This window comes from Strigops habroptila, chromosome 5, assembly GCF_004027225.2.
Source record: "Strigops habroptila isolate Jane chromosome 5, bStrHab1.2.pri, whole genome shotgun sequence".
NCBI lineage: Eukaryota > Metazoa > Chordata > Aves > Psittaciformes > Psittacidae > Strigops > Strigops habroptila.
In genome coordinates, this window is record NC_044281.2 from 52,780,252 (window position 1) to 52,796,761 (window position 16,510).

Sequence of the window (16,510 nt, forward strand, 5' to 3'; positions counted from 1 at the left end):
AGAACAGAACAAAACAGTGGTGCAATCCCAATATTCGTGTTGCTTCTTTGAGTTATTCCAAGCTGCTTTAGATTTTAATGACTTTGTTTGAAGAGAGAGAGGTGGGGAGAGATCATTACACATCCAAATGCTCCCTTTCTGTCACTCACAGGTGAGCGAGTGCTTGGCTGCTTTTCTCCCTTACAATACTTGTTTGGCTTTTGAAACATAAAAATGAGATTCAGTAATTTCACTTATAATGAGCTCCAAGTGCCAATTTCTTACAAAGTATTCACACTCTCCATGCTCAAACCCCCCAGCAAATCCTTTCATCAGCCTTGGTGAAAAGGACTCTTCCCCTCTACCCCTGATTTGAATGCCAAGTAGTACATTTGAATGCAAGCATTTTTGGCAGCTAAAATAATATGTGGTATCTAGCACAACTGTTTGTGTCTTCCAAGTATTTCTCAGGTCAGGGCATGATTAGAGGAGAGGGAAGGGAAGATTCCCCATCGAGCGTCTGTCCGTTGGTCTAGTGGGAACTGATAATTGATTATCTTTGCTTCAAGTTTCTTCTGTCCCTCCAGATAAAATTCACAAGGCAAGTGGACTTCATGGGGAAAATAAGTGTTGTGGTAGGAAGTTTGTATGGTTCTAGACCACAACATTAATTTTACATGCCTTTACCGAACAGCAAGCATTTAATGGCTTTTTATCCGATCTCCTCTTTGCTGTGTGGGGATTTTATACATGAGGAAAAGGCAAATATAGCTTGACTCATCTTTAGCCATGTACATTTTTGTAATTCTTTCTAATAAAGCATGTACCACCTGACTTCAACAGGGGCAGAAGCTGGGAAGACCCATGTTTGTTTAGACCTCATTTTCCATGAGAGGCTTGGGAGCAAAGGACATGTGGGATGCAGGGGACCTGCATTCAGTGACATCCTCTGCCGCAGATGTCTGTCTGCATCTCCAGCAGCTTCCTGCAATGGAGTATGGGCAGGATGAGTCTGGACTGAAATCTGGGGGTATTCTCCCTGCCTGGCCTTTGTGTTGGTGTTACTCGCCCCAGCCTCACCTTTCTCTGTGGGTGGCTGCTGGTTGTCAGACATGGATGGTCTTGCAGGACTTGGGGATGGCTCAGGCGACCCCAGACCTTAGTCTCCTTGGCTGTATCTGCTCACGTCCTTACACCATGGTACCAGGACCACTACTATTTCAAGGCTTTCTTGCACAGTGTTCATACTGTGGGGTTTTGTGTACTTGGGTGGGGTTTTTTTAGATATGCTGCCTGTGCTTGCAGCACTGGGGACCTGTGCAGAGGGACCCCAGTCCTCACTCTGTGTGATAGACCATGAGCTGCTCTACTTTCACTGCATTCCTGTAGGAGATGCTCCCCATTTGAAAGGGTGCTCAAATAAAACCAGTAATAAGATCAGCCTTGTTAGCACTGTGGCTATAAAGATTTAAGTTTTGTTTTGGCCAAAGGAAATTCTTTTCTCATTGAAGACAGGAAAATAAGGTCATTGTATTATATCCTTCGGAGTGTGTTTTTTGCGATGCCATTTGTTTAAGTGGCAATTTTGATTTGGTTTTACTGTGGGTTTCTTTCAGGATTGGTTTTCCCCTCTGGGACCCAGGGGTTTGTCTTCCTGTTTTGGATGGTAGGAAGCCTGGGCAGCTTTTCCTGTATGATGAGCTCTGTATATAAGTGATCTCTCCTGAAATAACTCACTTCCAGTTACTTAAGGGGAATCTAATAGCTGCTGCTTTGATGCAATTGCTCCAAATGGCAAAGAATTTCTTGGATATGAGCTTGTCAAATGGCTCTGTTGGTACAGGATGTTCAGTATTAAATTACTTTTATGGGATAATTTTCCTGTATTAATTGCTTGCACTTTATACCACAGACCAGATAAATTGCTGCTTTCCCAAGGCTCACTCTGTTCATTTAGAAATGTTATGAAATACATGTGATCTCTTAAAATACATGCATTTAAGACTGTTCGGGGGTCTTTAGAGAAAAATATAATCAGCTTCGCATTCTCTCTGCTTCCTCCAGGTATCCTTGGTGGGTTTCTTATTTCTACTAGGGCTGTACATCTCATCCCTGGCCTCCTGCATGGGAGGGCTGTATGGAGCACCCAGGATCCTGCAGTGCATTGCCCAGGAGAACGTGATCCCCAGGCTTGCTTTCCTTGGACATGGGGTTAGTCATCCTTTCTCCGCGATTGCTGTCAAACCTTCACCTGAAGGAAAACTGGTGATTTAAGAAGCCAGGATGGCTATGTGTTTATAGGGTGAGATGGGAGATGTATGAAACGCAAGGAGGGGAAGGCTTAGGTCCTGGTACCCTATGCATGCACAGAAAAAACAGGGAATGGATGGTTTTATTATGAAACCAAGAGGCCAGCTGCCTGCAGTCCTTTCCCTGCCTGTCCCCTGTGCTGCACCGCCTTTGTCTCGAGCTCTCTCATGGGGCTCCCATGCAGGAGCAGCCCTGTTTCACTTCAGGATCTTGCTCACCCATCTCTGTGCTCCAGCTCGAGGCTGTCTGTCCTACTCCTGTGCATGGACAGCCCTTCCTGGGCTGCTGTCAGTCCCCTCACTCCCTCAGACCCACTTCTTCGAGACGTCCCCAGTAAAGCAACCACTTAGGATACAGCTTTGCCCATGGGGATTTTTGCCAATGCGCTATTTATGCTGCTGCTGACCCTAACCATGACTGAGGGAGATTCCTAGCTCTTCTCTGCCCTCCTGTCCGGGGCAGAAGCCTGAAGATTTTGTCCAAGCACGTAATGAAATGAATGGTAACTACCTCTTAATCCTTTTTCTTTCTTTTCTTCTTCCGTGCACGTTTTCCTTGAGCTGTTTCTATCCTCTTTGGTAAGCTTATAGCTGAGTATGTGACTAGTTGTAGTGCTGTGGATTCAGCCTGGGTGCACTGGAGAAGAGGACAATTCTTTGTAAGATAAGGTGCCTTTTGAACACTATAAAATAAAACCAAAGAATAGATTTGAAAAGTTAAGGTAGGGGGCTGCTAAGCTCAAGATATGCTTTGAAACAAAGTCTTGTTTTGAATATGACAAGAGGCCTTTTCCTTGTCCTCACAAATAATCCTCATTCACATGAGCTGTTCTACTGAGATCAGTCAAAGTACCAGTTGCTGAGGACTCTGTAGTCTTGGGATATACATTCAGCACAAACTATTTTTTATGTTTTTCCCTTCTTCTACCAAGCAAGTAATTCTATCACTCTCAATAACCTGCAGTACCAAGCTGACTCTGAGTGGCTGGGAAGCCTTACAATGTTTTGCTCCTTCAGAGCAGCTTGTAAACCAGAAAAAAATATTTTACTATATTGGTATTTATGAATGTTTTAAAATAGTTAAATGTTTTGTAAGTATAATAATTTTCTATCTTTTGTTTTATGTTTCTCAAAGTAATTTTCTTAAAGTCATAATAGTAGCAATAATAATAATAAATAGTCAAAATTATAGGGAAAGCAGTAACGACAGCAAAAACTTCCAGCTCCTGAAGGCAGTTGTCAGGTGATCCCAGAACAGGCTGTTCTCCACTTGGCAACCCTCGTGAAATTCTCAGGGATTTAGCAAAGCTGACTGCGAAGTTGATTCCCTTTCTTGCTGTCTTTCTGTCCAATTTTCTGCTCTGAACTTTGTCCAGGCAGAGAGCCATGATGGGCAGGGCTCAAAAAGAGGTGAGAAATCAAAGGCAGATCACTCTTCCTCCTTCCTTCTCTCTGCCACCTTGAAGATTGTCTAGATTTGGTTTATGGACAGTTAACAAGTTTATTTTGCCTTCACCTATCTGTTCCCCATCAGTTCTTCTTTTCTGTGGTTGAAGAAAGCATTGTAGTCCCCATAACCCCAGCTGATGGGAAGGACAGGAGTGTTTTCTGTGCAGTTAAACTTAAGCCAGAAGCATCCTGAGATCATCCCGTCTGTTGCCTACCTCAGTATGTCTTTCTGATACCACATATGTTTTCTGAGAACTCTGTTCCTTAGTCTCTGAGACATACTTCTTTTCATTATGAAAAGGTATACGGTCCAGAACTGGTCCCTTTTTCTATTAATAAATAAGAGCAGAAGAAAAAGAAATAATTTCCATTTGAGCTTTGTGTTTATTGAAGAAGCACATGCAGTAAGAGAAAACCGAAGATGTTTTGTAAGGTCCCTTGTAAGATGTTTTCCAGCGAGGTCTTTATGCACAAGCTTCTTGGGTGCTGAAATGGCAAGAGAGTGCTTGGCCCAAGGTAGGGCATGTTAGACTTGGGATTAAAGTTCGTGAGCTGATGGCTCAAGTCTTTCCACGCCTGATGCCCTTTGCATTGTCTCTCTTTTTCTCCTGCTTTCCCTGCCTTCACCCCACCCCAAAGGAGAAGAGGAGGCAGTGTTTCTCCTGGCTGCCTGCCTTCCCGATGCACTCCCAGCAACACTGGGGGCTGACTCCTGCCTTCCAGCATCCTCAGCTGCCTAACCTCTCTGCTGCTTTCCTCCTGCCACTGGGCTGAATGCAACTCGGGTGGATGAAAAGAGAGAAACCCCAAGTGCAGAGGCTCAGCAGATCATGGATTTAGCTCAGCCTCATGTCAGGGCAGGGCCAGAAGCTGCTGATGTGAAGGTGGCACTGCTCCATGCAGGCAGAGCTTCTTTGACTGTGTCTGACAGTCGAAGCCTTCCCAAAGGCAGCGTACAGGAGCCTTGTGGGTAGGCAGCGATACAGAGTCCTGAAGAGAAGTTAGAGACAAGCAGTTAACTCTCATTAATGTGTTTTATTGCCAGACTTCCCATAAGCCCCACAAATCTTTCTGAAGGTTTATTGCTGCTTTAATGACATTGTTTTACCATGGCGATACAGAGTGAGAGTGGATGAATTTTCCAAAGACAAAGCTTGAGTAAGGCTCAGAGGTAAGGTGGGAGCTCAGCAGCTTTTGGCTTCCACTCTGTTCTTTAATTTATTAAGCTGGCGAGCCTCTGCTTGCACATGCATGTATGAATTTCATGACTAAGGGGGTCCTGCAGACCACCCAGGTAACCACCCATGGCAGCTAAGCAAGTGGGGAATCCTCAAGGCGAGGCTTATGGTTATTAGTTTTCAATGTAAGTTTGTTTTCTTTATGAACTAGAAAGGACCCAACAAGACTCCAGTGGCTGCAATTTGCTTGACAAGTCTCATCACCATGGCTTTCATCTTCATTGGGCAAGTGAACGTTCTTGCTCCTATTGTCACCATTAACTTCATGTTGACATATATTGCTGTAGACTATTCCTATTTCTCAATCTCCTTGAGCTACAACGTTCAGCAGAAACCTGACAAGACCCAGGTGGAAAACGCTAGACCTCCTCACTCTTCCCAGCCTTTAATTTTCAACAAGCCCTCCAGCCATGCAGCAGATGGAGTAATTCAAAGCAGATCAAATGGCACCTTGCTGGAATTCTCAAAAGACATGGACCAGCTTTTTAAACCATTTCGTAGCAAGCCAGGTGCTTGCAAAAATGAAGAAGCCAAGAATTTAACCCAGAAGGTCAAACAACAGAAGGCAAAGAAGCCAGCCAAGCAGACATTACAAGACAGCTTTCTGCTGGATCTCCATCACGATACTCCCTCAGCTCAGTATGGCTGGGATGAGACCACAGAGCCCCACAATGACACCTGTGAGGTCCTGGCTAAGCAAGGCTGTTGGCATGATGCAGGTCCATGCTCATCATCCCCTGTGGATGACCAGTGGACACCCAGGCTGCTGGAGCAGAGAGAGCAGCTCTGCAGCGAGGCGCCAGCGTTCCCCGGCCAGAGAGGAGTAGGTAAGGGCTGTAGGAGATGGACATCTCTGTGTTCACAGGGGAATGGTTTATAACCTTAGTCCTCCTGATGCTTTCCTGAAGGCAGGTGTGAAACTAGCTTTATACAGGGCTGTCATTCAGTGATTCATAGCAGTAATATCATTTATTCCAGGGGAGGGTAGAGTTCATCGCAGTGCATCACAGGAGAAGTTCCAATGCAATTTCCTATGGAAGATTAATCACAGGAAGGCAGGCAGGACTGTATTTAGTGTAGGGTTGTTTACTATGTGCTCATTATTATACACATGCATGCTTAATGCTGCACATTAAAAGGTTTTGAGCGTATCTTGGGATTTACTTCATCCCAGTGCGGGGTAGGAGGGAGCTTGTGTGAGTCTAAAATTGAGGCTATCAAAGTGCAGTGGACCCCAGGCCACAGGAGGAGTCTGTAATTCAACATCCACAGCTAAGAGTCTGAATTTGTTTTGTTGGTGATGTGGGTATTTGATAACCGTGCATTTGTTTCCTTGGAGTTTGTCATCTCAGTGCCGTAGTTTTATCAGCATTAGTCAGTTAAGCTTCATAAACCCCCCTGAGGAGAAAAGTATTATTTCTTTTTTTTTTTTTTCTCCCCACCAATAGGGACACTGAGGCAGAGATAGGCAGGTGTGGCCTTCAAATGGACTCAGTACCAGAGCTGGCAAGTTTTCTTTTCTGTTTTATGTTTTTTATTTTCTAGCATTTCTTATTTCATTTTTGAGGTTTCAGTTTAACTCTGCCATATCCAGCTGTCCTCTGTTTTTCTGGAATCTGGTAATGAAAGTCAGAGAAAAAACCCCACATTATAGCTCCATTCTAATGTCTTTTTTATTTTTTTTTTAATTTATTTTTTATTTTTTTTTTTCTGTAGAATCATCTATAAAGCAACAAAATCCAGAGCTGGGAATTCAGCAGATACCAAAATCCTTGTACTCTAGATTCTGCAATCATTGGGTTTCCTTTGCTGGTGTAAGTATCTGTCTTTTATTTTGAGCACTGATTTGTGATTGTAGAAAACAGAAGGGAATTAATCAATCACTTACTAAAGTGTAATACACTCTAGTACTTTAAAACGGCTTTTGATTCTAGTATCCCAGGTCATTTGAATTAAGTACTCAAGGTACCATGCATCCAGCAGTTCAAATTCAGGGAAAGCAAGATGGCATATTAATTAAAACCACCACAACAACAGTAAAAAAACCCAATCCAAAAAGATACACATTCCAAGACTGGCATGTTAGGACTTTAGAGATGCATGCCTGGCTGGGAAAAAAAGTGTCCCTCTTTTCACTGTGTGCCAGCCTGCTTTTTCTTGCTGTGGGATGGAGTGAGATACCAGCTTCAGTGCTGTGTTGCTTTCATTTATGAGCCGGTTTCTGCAGGCTTGCGGTGGGGTTTCATTATTGCTGACCTCCTGATACTAGCAGCCCAGCTGTGAAATTCCATCTTTTGAGGGTGGAAAGTGTAGCATTCCGCCAGCTACACGTTACTTTAAAGAATAAATAACTTCTAAATAACTTCTGTTTCAAGCTGCTGTGGAGTTTAAGACATTTAAATTCATCTTGGGAAGATGGATTATTGGGCAGATGACAGGAAAAGGGTCAGATATGCATAATGAATGAACCATATGGCCTTGCTGCATGAATGGGGATTTCATAGCGGTGTGTAAAACATAACAAACCCACTCAGACAACACACCGAACCCTTTAAGTTTAATCCTCATATGGAGTTTGACACCTACTTTTCAAATTTGCTGCTGCTGCGAGCAGCCAGCTCCTGGTGAGGAGTCCCACTGGACTGCAGTGCTGTGGTGGGATGGATGTGGAGGCTCCCCTCTCACAGTGATATCTTTAGGAGGCTGCACATGGATGCTGTCTCTGGCCTTGGTAACTAAGGGGGCTCCCAGATACGTGTCATCGAGGAACGGTCAGCTCTCTGCCTTCGCAGGGGAACTTGCTTATGGAGATGACTGACATGTTTATTAAAGCAGATTTGATTTCCTGTCAACTGGGAGGAAGTTGCAGCAGAGCTGAGGAAGGATCAAAGGTGCAAAATGAAATCAAAGAAGCAAAAATCAGATGCATTTATTCATCCTGGCTCCTTTTCCCTCTGCTTGCTCTCTTGAAGTTTCACCAATTGTGTCAGCCTGGACTCATAGAATTAGAATCATAGAATCACAGAATGGTTAGGGGTGGAAAGAACCTTAAGATCATCTAGTTCCAACCCCGCTGCCATGGGCTGGGACACCTCACACTAAGACCGTGTCGCCCAAGGCTCTGTCCAGCCTGGCCTTGAACACTGCCAGGGATGGAGCATTTACCAGCTTCTTTGGGCAACCTGTTCCAGTGCCTCACCACCCTCACAGTAAAGAACTTCTTCCTTATATCTAACCTGCGCACACTGCTGCCTCATGTTCAGTTTCTCATAGACCAACACCCCCAAGTCCTTCTGTGCAGGGCTTTCTTAGAGCTTTTATAGCTCTCTCTTTGCATGCTGCCCCTTCCTCTTCCTAACCTTGCCAATGAAGATGTTACCTCTGCCCCCATTCATATGCCGCTTCAGCCAAACCTATCATCACCTGAGTTGGTAAGTCTCTGGATACTCCTCTTAGACTAGCGCAAGCAGAGACCCACGCTGCCTCTGGGACTTAGGGCAGCTCACTGAAAGCTGCCTCCTTTCATGCTGCTGAAGATAACACTGTAAACCTGTGCTGTCTCTCCTTTTTACAGTGAGCCCAAATGAGGCTTCTTATAACACAAAAGAACCTCATTACCAAGAAACCTCAGCCATGTCATACGAAATCTTTTCAGATAACACTGGATGAAAATGCTCTGTGTGTGGCCCAAAACCACACACTGTGAAGTGGTTTGCAGGCAGGAGATGACATGGATCCCCAGGGGTCCTGCTGCATCCCCAGCCTCAGCCACCAATACCCAAGAACATCCATCTACAGACATGGTTGCAGCTGGCATCATTGTGCAAGGAGAGTCTCTGTTGTGTCCCCATCCGGGGACATTACAAGGGAGATGCCTAAAAGGAAACACTCATCAGGATAATTCCAAGTGGCTGCGTCCTGGGTCCTGACTGTGCATGTCTCTTACACAACACTGCCAAGAAGACCCTGAGAAAGATGGAGGAGCAGAGATGCTGTTGAAGCACTGTTTTTTTATGCATTTAAAATGAAGATGCAGCATTTCTGGAAAACCAAACCAAACCAAAAACCAACAAACCCAGCATTTATTGATGCTCTCATAAGAACTTGAAAGATCCAGCACTGCCTCAGTTCTTGAAGAATTTCTGCTAGCGTGGCAATGCAAGCTTCTCTTGCCAGGTTGAGGAGCAAAACCCCGCCATGGCAGAGGGGTTGGAACTAGATGATCTTAAGGTCCTCTCCAACCCAAACCATTCTATCATTCTATGAAATTGCTGACCCAGTGTCAGGCTGTGTCTGAAGGTGAACGGTCATCCCCAGGCACTGCACTGCCAACTCTCCCGCAGGGCCAGAGCAGGTCAGTGGAGCCATTGGGCTGTGCAGAAAAAGGACTGTCAGGCTGTCATCACCATATGAGCTTACAAACTCTGGGGTAACCCCAAACTATGTGTTCCCAATAGGCAATCATGTCCCTCATCATAATGTTTGTGATTCAGTGGATCTACACCCTTGTCAGCCTGGGTGCTGCAGTTATTGTGTATTTCTACATTGGCCAAGTGAGCCCAGGACTCCCTCTTGGTGAGTATTTTTTTTTTTCCTGTATTATTAAATCTGCTTAAAAATTCATTAAGCTTTAATTTAACTTAATGAGGGATTGAGACTCTGGTGTTTAATATGCAGGTGACACAGTGAATGATGAAGTTTTGTTTCGTTGTTTTAATAAATTTTCTCTCTGACTATTTTTATATTGGATTCTAACTGTAACTAGCATTGGTTTGATATTTTGAACATTGTGCTTATTGCTTCATTATAATGTACTTGAAACGGCAAAATCAGATACTAATATTAAGACTTAACGGGTGGCAGATTGTAAGTGTGTCACGGCAATGAGAAAAATCTGCTGTAAATACGTTTTAATAAACTTAATCTAAACCCACCTGAGAAAAAATGGGAATTATGACAAGTATCTCATTAAATCTCAGCATTCATAACTGCAGAACAAGAGAGCCTTTTGATTCCAGAACTGAACAGGTTGACTATGTTGGGAATGTAATCTGGGAAAATAAGGCAAAGGGTATTAAAAAGGTCTGCGCATGTGATCGGCTTAAACAAGTTCAAAATTAAACAGCGAAGCACATTCAGAAAGTAGCTCATGAGAGCCTACAGCTCCTTAGCACAGCCATGGGAGGGGTTTGCATTGCTCTGTCTCTGAAGGGAGAGGGTGATATGCACACAGTGTGCACGTACTCACGTACTTATGCATACATACATATGTAGGTGCATACATACATACGTAGGTGCATACATACATACGTAGGTGCATGCATCTGTAAGTACCTGCACGTGTGGGTGTGCTATTTTTTGTCCAAGATGAGAAAGGTCAAAAGAGCCTGAGTTCATATGCCTTTTAGGCAATGCAGAAATAGCTGCCCAGGTTTATTTAGATGAAAGATTATTAGGCACCAGGTAAGTAGGTACTAGATTTCAGAAACCCAGATGATCAGGAACCAAAACCTTGGTTTTTGTTTGTCACTCAGTAACCATCAAAACATTGCTCAACCATTCTTCTCCTACTCTTACGTGACTTCTATGTATTTGTATGGAATAGTAGAAAAGAGCTGAGACTGTGGATAGTACTTGCTAATTTGTATCTTTTGAGATATATCTAAGTTTTAACAGTTTTTTATGGACCCATATATTAAACAAAACACAAATAATGTTTTCAGACTTTGCCTTTGTGTATTCATTGTATTATATCTCTGTTATCTGCTTTTGAAATATGTACCAAAAATGACTTTTAAAAGAATTTCTCAGTCAGTATGTAGAGGATTTTGGAAGGTGATCTGAGAAATAGCAACATGATTAGATTTTTTTTCTTGGTTTCTTTTGCACATGCATTCCCATGCATACAGTAAAACAATGCATGGCCAAGAAAAAGTAGAAATGAACACTCAAAGCTCAGCCTGCTTTGTATTTGGCTGTGAGTGAACGTTATTTTGTAGTCACATAGCATCCAACAATCTGTATGTTCTCCAAAGGACTGAATGACCCTTCTGTCTATGAAGGGTGGGAGACACTAGCTTGAGAGATGCTTTGGATCAAGGACTAGATGAAGACCTTCGGAGCAGAAATGCTCTTTCTCCTCTCTCTCCCTCCTCAACAGCCTAAGCCAAATCCAGCAGGTGCTGCTGGGCCTCTAGTCTCCTCCCTGTCCCTCAGCACAAACTTCTCTGCTGCCTTTGCTGCCAGCTCTGGCACTTCTTTGCCCCTGCAGTGAGCCAGTGCAGGCAACTAGCTACAGTGAAATGAGAAGAAATCAGTGTTGGTATAATAAGCTAAGACAGCTCTCCATGGGGTCACATAAGGAGGAAAGCATAGTGAGACCGCAGCCACCCTGGCTGAGGTCTGCTGAATGGCTCCTCCCATCTGCCTATCGCTGCAGTGGGAATGATATTTGCAGTCTGGGGAGGAAAAGGTACTGCAGTGGATGTCTATGCTGTGCTCATGGCTTTACGGGGGTTTAACAAGCCATTGGTCTGAGAAGGAATAGCTGTTCTCCATGGGGAATTTGTGTTCGTTTCTTGACAATGGCCTAAAAGCCACAGTGTGTGGGAAGACTGCAAGAGTGTTCTCACCATCGTGAAAATCTTTGGGTACTGAAAGCTAATAACAAGCATGTTGGTTTGAGATTTTATGCAAAAAATTCAGTGGTGTAAGGCTATTACTAGAGAATTAGCAGTGTACTGACTTCTTGTGCCTTTTCTCTGTAGGAGCAGCAGCGAATTTCAGCTTCTTTGGCTGGATTAAGTCGGTTTTGATCACCTTGTGCAGGTTGGTACCAGTCACTTGGCAGTGAGAAAGGCAGTGATTGTTGTTCCCGTGGCCCACTAATGTGCACAGAGAGGGGTGGAAGAATTGACTTGCCTGCTACCTTAACCAGTCTGTCTGGTGCTTCTTGCATATTCAAAGTTATTCTCACTTAATGGTAAAAATAACAACTTGCTTCCATTAGCCTTGCATATGGCTGGCCATGTAAGTGGGGGAGAAAGAGTCTCCTCTGTCTTGTGTGTGGACATGTCAGCTGATGTCAGATATCTTGGTGCCTGAAGCTTTATCTCACCCCAAAAGGTCTCTGCTCGACCTCTATGGCTCAGATTGAACTGGAAAATCTGGTAGGAAAGGAGAAATGGGAGATTCCATCTCTTCTACCACCATTTATTGAAAGTAAATTACTGTGGTAGTGGTGAAACAGGCGCGCATGGCAGCTGTGCTCAAGTTTCAGAGAGGAAATTTGGGAGGAAGCTGCAATGGCTACAGGGCAAATACAGTAAACAAAGTCTTCAGCGAAGGAACCATTCAGTATTGAGTTTGCATGGGACTGCAGTAGCATTGTCTTGGGATTTTACTTCCCAGAACCTTAAGAGTTTTGTTTGATTGGATATTAACTAGATTTGTTAATCTGTTTTGATGCTATTAATTATTAATTCCATTATGTTTGTGATTCCCATAGCAGGGCATGACCACCTCTGCCTCTGCAATGCAATGGGGTTTGAGGTTCTCAATCTGTTGGGTTGGGGTTTTTTGTTGCAGTGTGTAATCACTGTAATAAGAACTGCACAAGATGAGCTGCCAGGAATTATATGTGCAAATTTGATGGCTCCTTTAAAATAAATGAAAGTCCAGGCACTTAAGTACATTGACACATGCATGTTGACACATGCCTGTCTTGCCAGCTTCTGCCTCTGCCCACAGTCTCTGTAACATGGCCGCATGCCTTTGGAAGCAGAGGTGGCTTGGGATAGAAGCTGGGGCTGATGGGACCTCTCTTACGTCTCCATGGCAGGTCATTTTAGCTTGGTGCAGCTCTTGGTTGTCCATTGGTATGCCTCAGCCCTGTCTCCTGCCCATTGTCAGAGGTTCCCCCTGGAAGGCTGGTTAAGATGCAAGGCTTTGTGGAGAATTGCCATGTATGGAAAAGACAAACTATTCCTTTTGGAGAGGCAGCCCTGCTTCTTGGGGGTAGAGGTGCTGTTGTCACAGGAGGATTTATCCTACAGGTTACCAGACTGACATAGTCCTTAGAGCTTTGCTCAGTGCAATCACTGAGCAACGGGGAGCTGAGTGGGGAGCTGGTGAGTGCCCAAGGCAGAAATGGATCCTATTTGTCTCTCCTCAAGTGCAATCTCTGGGTCATCCAGCCAGTTTGTTTGCCTTATTTTAATGCCAGGGCTCCTGCTTATGCTGGTACAAAGACAATTTTGGCTCTGCTTGGGGGTCAGGTGGGTCATTTTAAAGCCCACCTTTGCTACACTGAAAGAAAGTGCATTGAAGTAATTTACAGGTTTTTCTTCTAAGCTCTTTTTTCTTGAAATCCAGGCAAAGTATTTTAAGGAATTGAGGGTAAAGAAATCCCATTAGATTGCAAGAGAGTTGGAGGCAACGAAGGATCCTTGATGCCTCTAAGGCTCTTAGGTGCTCAATGAGATCTGAATCAGTGCTATAAGCTCTTACAGTTTTGATTTGCAGATGTGCAAGAAGGTTTTCTTAAAATCAGCCTCTGGGATAAAGAAATTGCAGGAAGATCTCCTCTTTCATTTAAAAGAGTTACAAAAATAATTGTACAATAAAGCTTAGGAAACTCTAAGAAGGGTCTTCTTCATTGATTCTATGATTCTATGATTAGAAATGTTTCATGTTCCTTCTTCTGCACAGTGTGGATAGTGTTTGCCTTAGCCAGCATCCAAAGAGGAAACTTACTTGTTAAGAAAATGTATGTTTTCCAGTGTTTGCTGGGGGGAGTATATTTTTGTGTGCCTCCTAAGAAAAAAGTTTTCAGATTAGCTCTATGCTTCCCAAGGGCATTGGGAAGGATTTAGCCTCTTCTTGAAGTGTCCTGCCTTGTTTGCGCAGTGGAGAGCACAGCCGCTAATGGATGTCAGACAAGGGGTGATGTAGACACTTCTGCTTCTCTGTTTGCAGGAGAAGGCCATCTCCCAAGGAGCAGATCGTGGTGACACCATCCTTTGCAACACTTGGCATGGAGACCACACAGCTCACCGAGGAGAATGCAGACTTCGCCTCGCGGGACCGCTATCACCAGTCCTCACTTTTCAGCAGAGAGGAGTTTGGGAATCGATTCCAGTAAAGGACACAAAAATCAAGCCCTCATTTCAAAAAGCATTTAGAAATGCTAATGGCTACCACAGTGCCATGTGAAATACTTGAATATATATGAAAAGGATGTGAATAGTTATTTATATATTCAAGGCTTGTTTGTTTATGCAAACTACAACATTGATGGGTTTCAAATCTTACCCAAAATGGGGAAAAAAATGCAAATGAAAGGGCCAGTCCAGGGAAGTGATGAGTTACTGAGGACAATATAATCCTTTTAAAGAATTCAATTATAAGTGCTATTGAGCTCTAAAGACCATTGCCACTATAAAAGCGTGCAACACCCCATTTCAAATGTCCTCTGGGTGACCAAGGACACTTTGTGCCTGAGAGTGGTGACCTCACCAGCAGGAGCCAGTGCCCCATACCCAGCTGTGACATGGATGGATGCAGCCTTCCAGGTCAATTCACTTCTCCTCTCAGCATGAATCTGCCTGCTTGTAATACAGTAATTTTCTACCTCAGCATTTTAATAACCAAGGTCTTAGAAAGTACTTTAAGGCATTAGACAATAGGCCAGAATCAGTGGCAAGTGCAAGAAGATTATGAAATACATTCACAATTGGAATCGCACATTTAAATGCAGTAACGCAGTGTAATGACCTCTACTGTAAAACTGTGAAATGATGTCTTAGCAGCTGTTCATAGTGATTTCCCGCATTCTTTCTGATGTAATACCTGGGACCTGACAACATAGCTGAGTCCAAATAGAATGTCTCCTGGCTGAAGGAATAGATGGTTCAGAAGTGCCTTAGCAAAATACATTTACCCTCATCTTTACTTAAAGCCCATCCCATAGTGAGCCCCTGCAAGGAGCCATTCCTCCCGCTGGCGTGATTTGTGATTTGCAGAGATTCATAAGGGGATGCTGCAGGATTTCCTGTGCAGACCTTAGGGTTGGTGAGCAGTGGCTGTGGGGCGAGGTCTAACATGGACACCCCCATCACTGTCACTTCTGCTTCCCAGGGAAAAATCCGTCTGTTGAGTGCTGTCTTGCCTGCAGGCAGCAGTCTTGGCAGAAACTTGTAGAGGTGCGAGGGAGGGATCTGGATTGAGGCAAGCCACAGCACCACAAATCAGTTCTGATGCTACCAGGAGGGGGAAATCACTGCCTTTCCCTTCCTTTCATCTCTAATTGTTTCAGCCTTTAGATTATTTATTTCTCCTTCTGTGCAATAAAAACCTGAGACACGAGGAACTCCTCTCCATGCTTGCTGTGATGACACTCGATGCCTTTGAGCACCGTTCTGCTTGCCAGCACTCGGCACCCTGGTGTTACCAGCCATGGGGGACCCTCTCCTTCCCATCTTGTGGTCTGGCCAGCTGCAGCTTTGGCTCTTCCTCTTTTCTTACAGAGGGAGGCAAAGGAGACTTTCTGATAAGATGAAGAATAGAGCAATCCTTGTGCACTGCAGAAAGCATATCCATTTTTTCAAGGTTGTAGGTCTTTTACTAAGTGTTTTTAACCTTAATTATTTCAGTAGAGGCAAGAGGGAAGTTATGCTGAGTGGCCACCTAAGCCACTTCAAGTCAGTCATTCTGTGTTGGAAACACTCCTTCCAGGGTTCTTTCTTTCCATTGCCTTTTGCCTTTGGTTTCCAAAGACTCTGGATCTTGTGGGGATGTGGCTTGATGCTAAAGCTTCCCCTGGGTTCTCTGGGAGCAGTGGCTCCAGAGTCCTCCCTGTGCTTGTAGCATCCTCAACCTTGGCAGCTACTGCTGTCATGCAAACTTCAAACACTCCTTTGTGCTGATCCACTGCTGGCAAGCTTCACGGTGCTGTGTTATCCCCTGTTACAGTGTGATACACAACCATAATGCCATTACTGTAAAATCTTGTATTTCATGAAGTCCTGTCACATCGAAATATTGTGGGGTGCCTTCCCCCCAAGACAGGGATTGCCCAGCCCCACGTTTCTCTGTAGCTTGAACAAAAGAAAACCCCAGAGCATGGCATGGAGTGATTAATGGGCAGAAATTCCTGGGTTAACTTCTTTGTTATCTCCTAAATAGTTTAGTTCCATTCTTAAAGTAAGGCAGCAAACAAGAAATGTAGAGAGGGAGGATGGAGAAGGTTCCCTTGGCCATGTAGCTCACTGGGGAGCTGCACTGGTTGAAGCCAGATGACTTGGTGGTGGGGAGTGTGGGAGTGTGTGTCTCTCCGACATCATGGTCCCTGACCATTCCCAAAACTGGGGTGTGATGGGCCAGAAATACAAGCTTCTCCCTTGGTCTAGCAGTATTGGGAAGGTGCCCCACAGCTTTTCTTTCCATCAACTAAGTCTGCAGCAGCTGTCCCCTTCCCCTGCCACCACTGTCCTGCTCCTTTAGCTCCAGCAGCCCTTTGCATCTGAACATCCTCTT

General features: G+C 44.3%; 1 protein-coding gene across 3 annotated transcripts in view; it reads left to right on the plus strand.

Moving 5' to 3' along the window:
- The window catches only part of SLC12A8 (solute carrier family 12 member 8), a 59,431-nt gene extending 43,422 nt beyond the window's left edge, over positions 1 to 16,009 (plus strand). For all 3 annotated transcript variants that reach the window (XM_030488321.1, XM_030488324.1, XM_030488322.1), the window contains 6 exons: positions 2,044 to 2,190; positions 5,127 to 5,802; positions 6,692 to 6,789; positions 9,433 to 9,550; positions 11,743 to 11,803; positions 13,952 to 16,009. In XM_030488321.1, coding sequence (XP_030344181.1) covers positions 2,044 to 2,190; positions 5,127 to 5,802; positions 6,692 to 6,789; positions 9,433 to 9,550; positions 11,743 to 11,803; positions 13,952 to 14,117 — 1,266 coding nt within the window. In that variant the 3' untranslated portion in view covers positions 14,118 to 16,009. The remainder of the gene's footprint in view (positions 1 to 2,043; positions 2,191 to 5,126; positions 5,803 to 6,691; positions 6,790 to 9,432; positions 9,551 to 11,742; positions 11,804 to 13,951) is intronic.
- Positions 16,010 to 16,510: the final 501 nt, after the last annotated feature.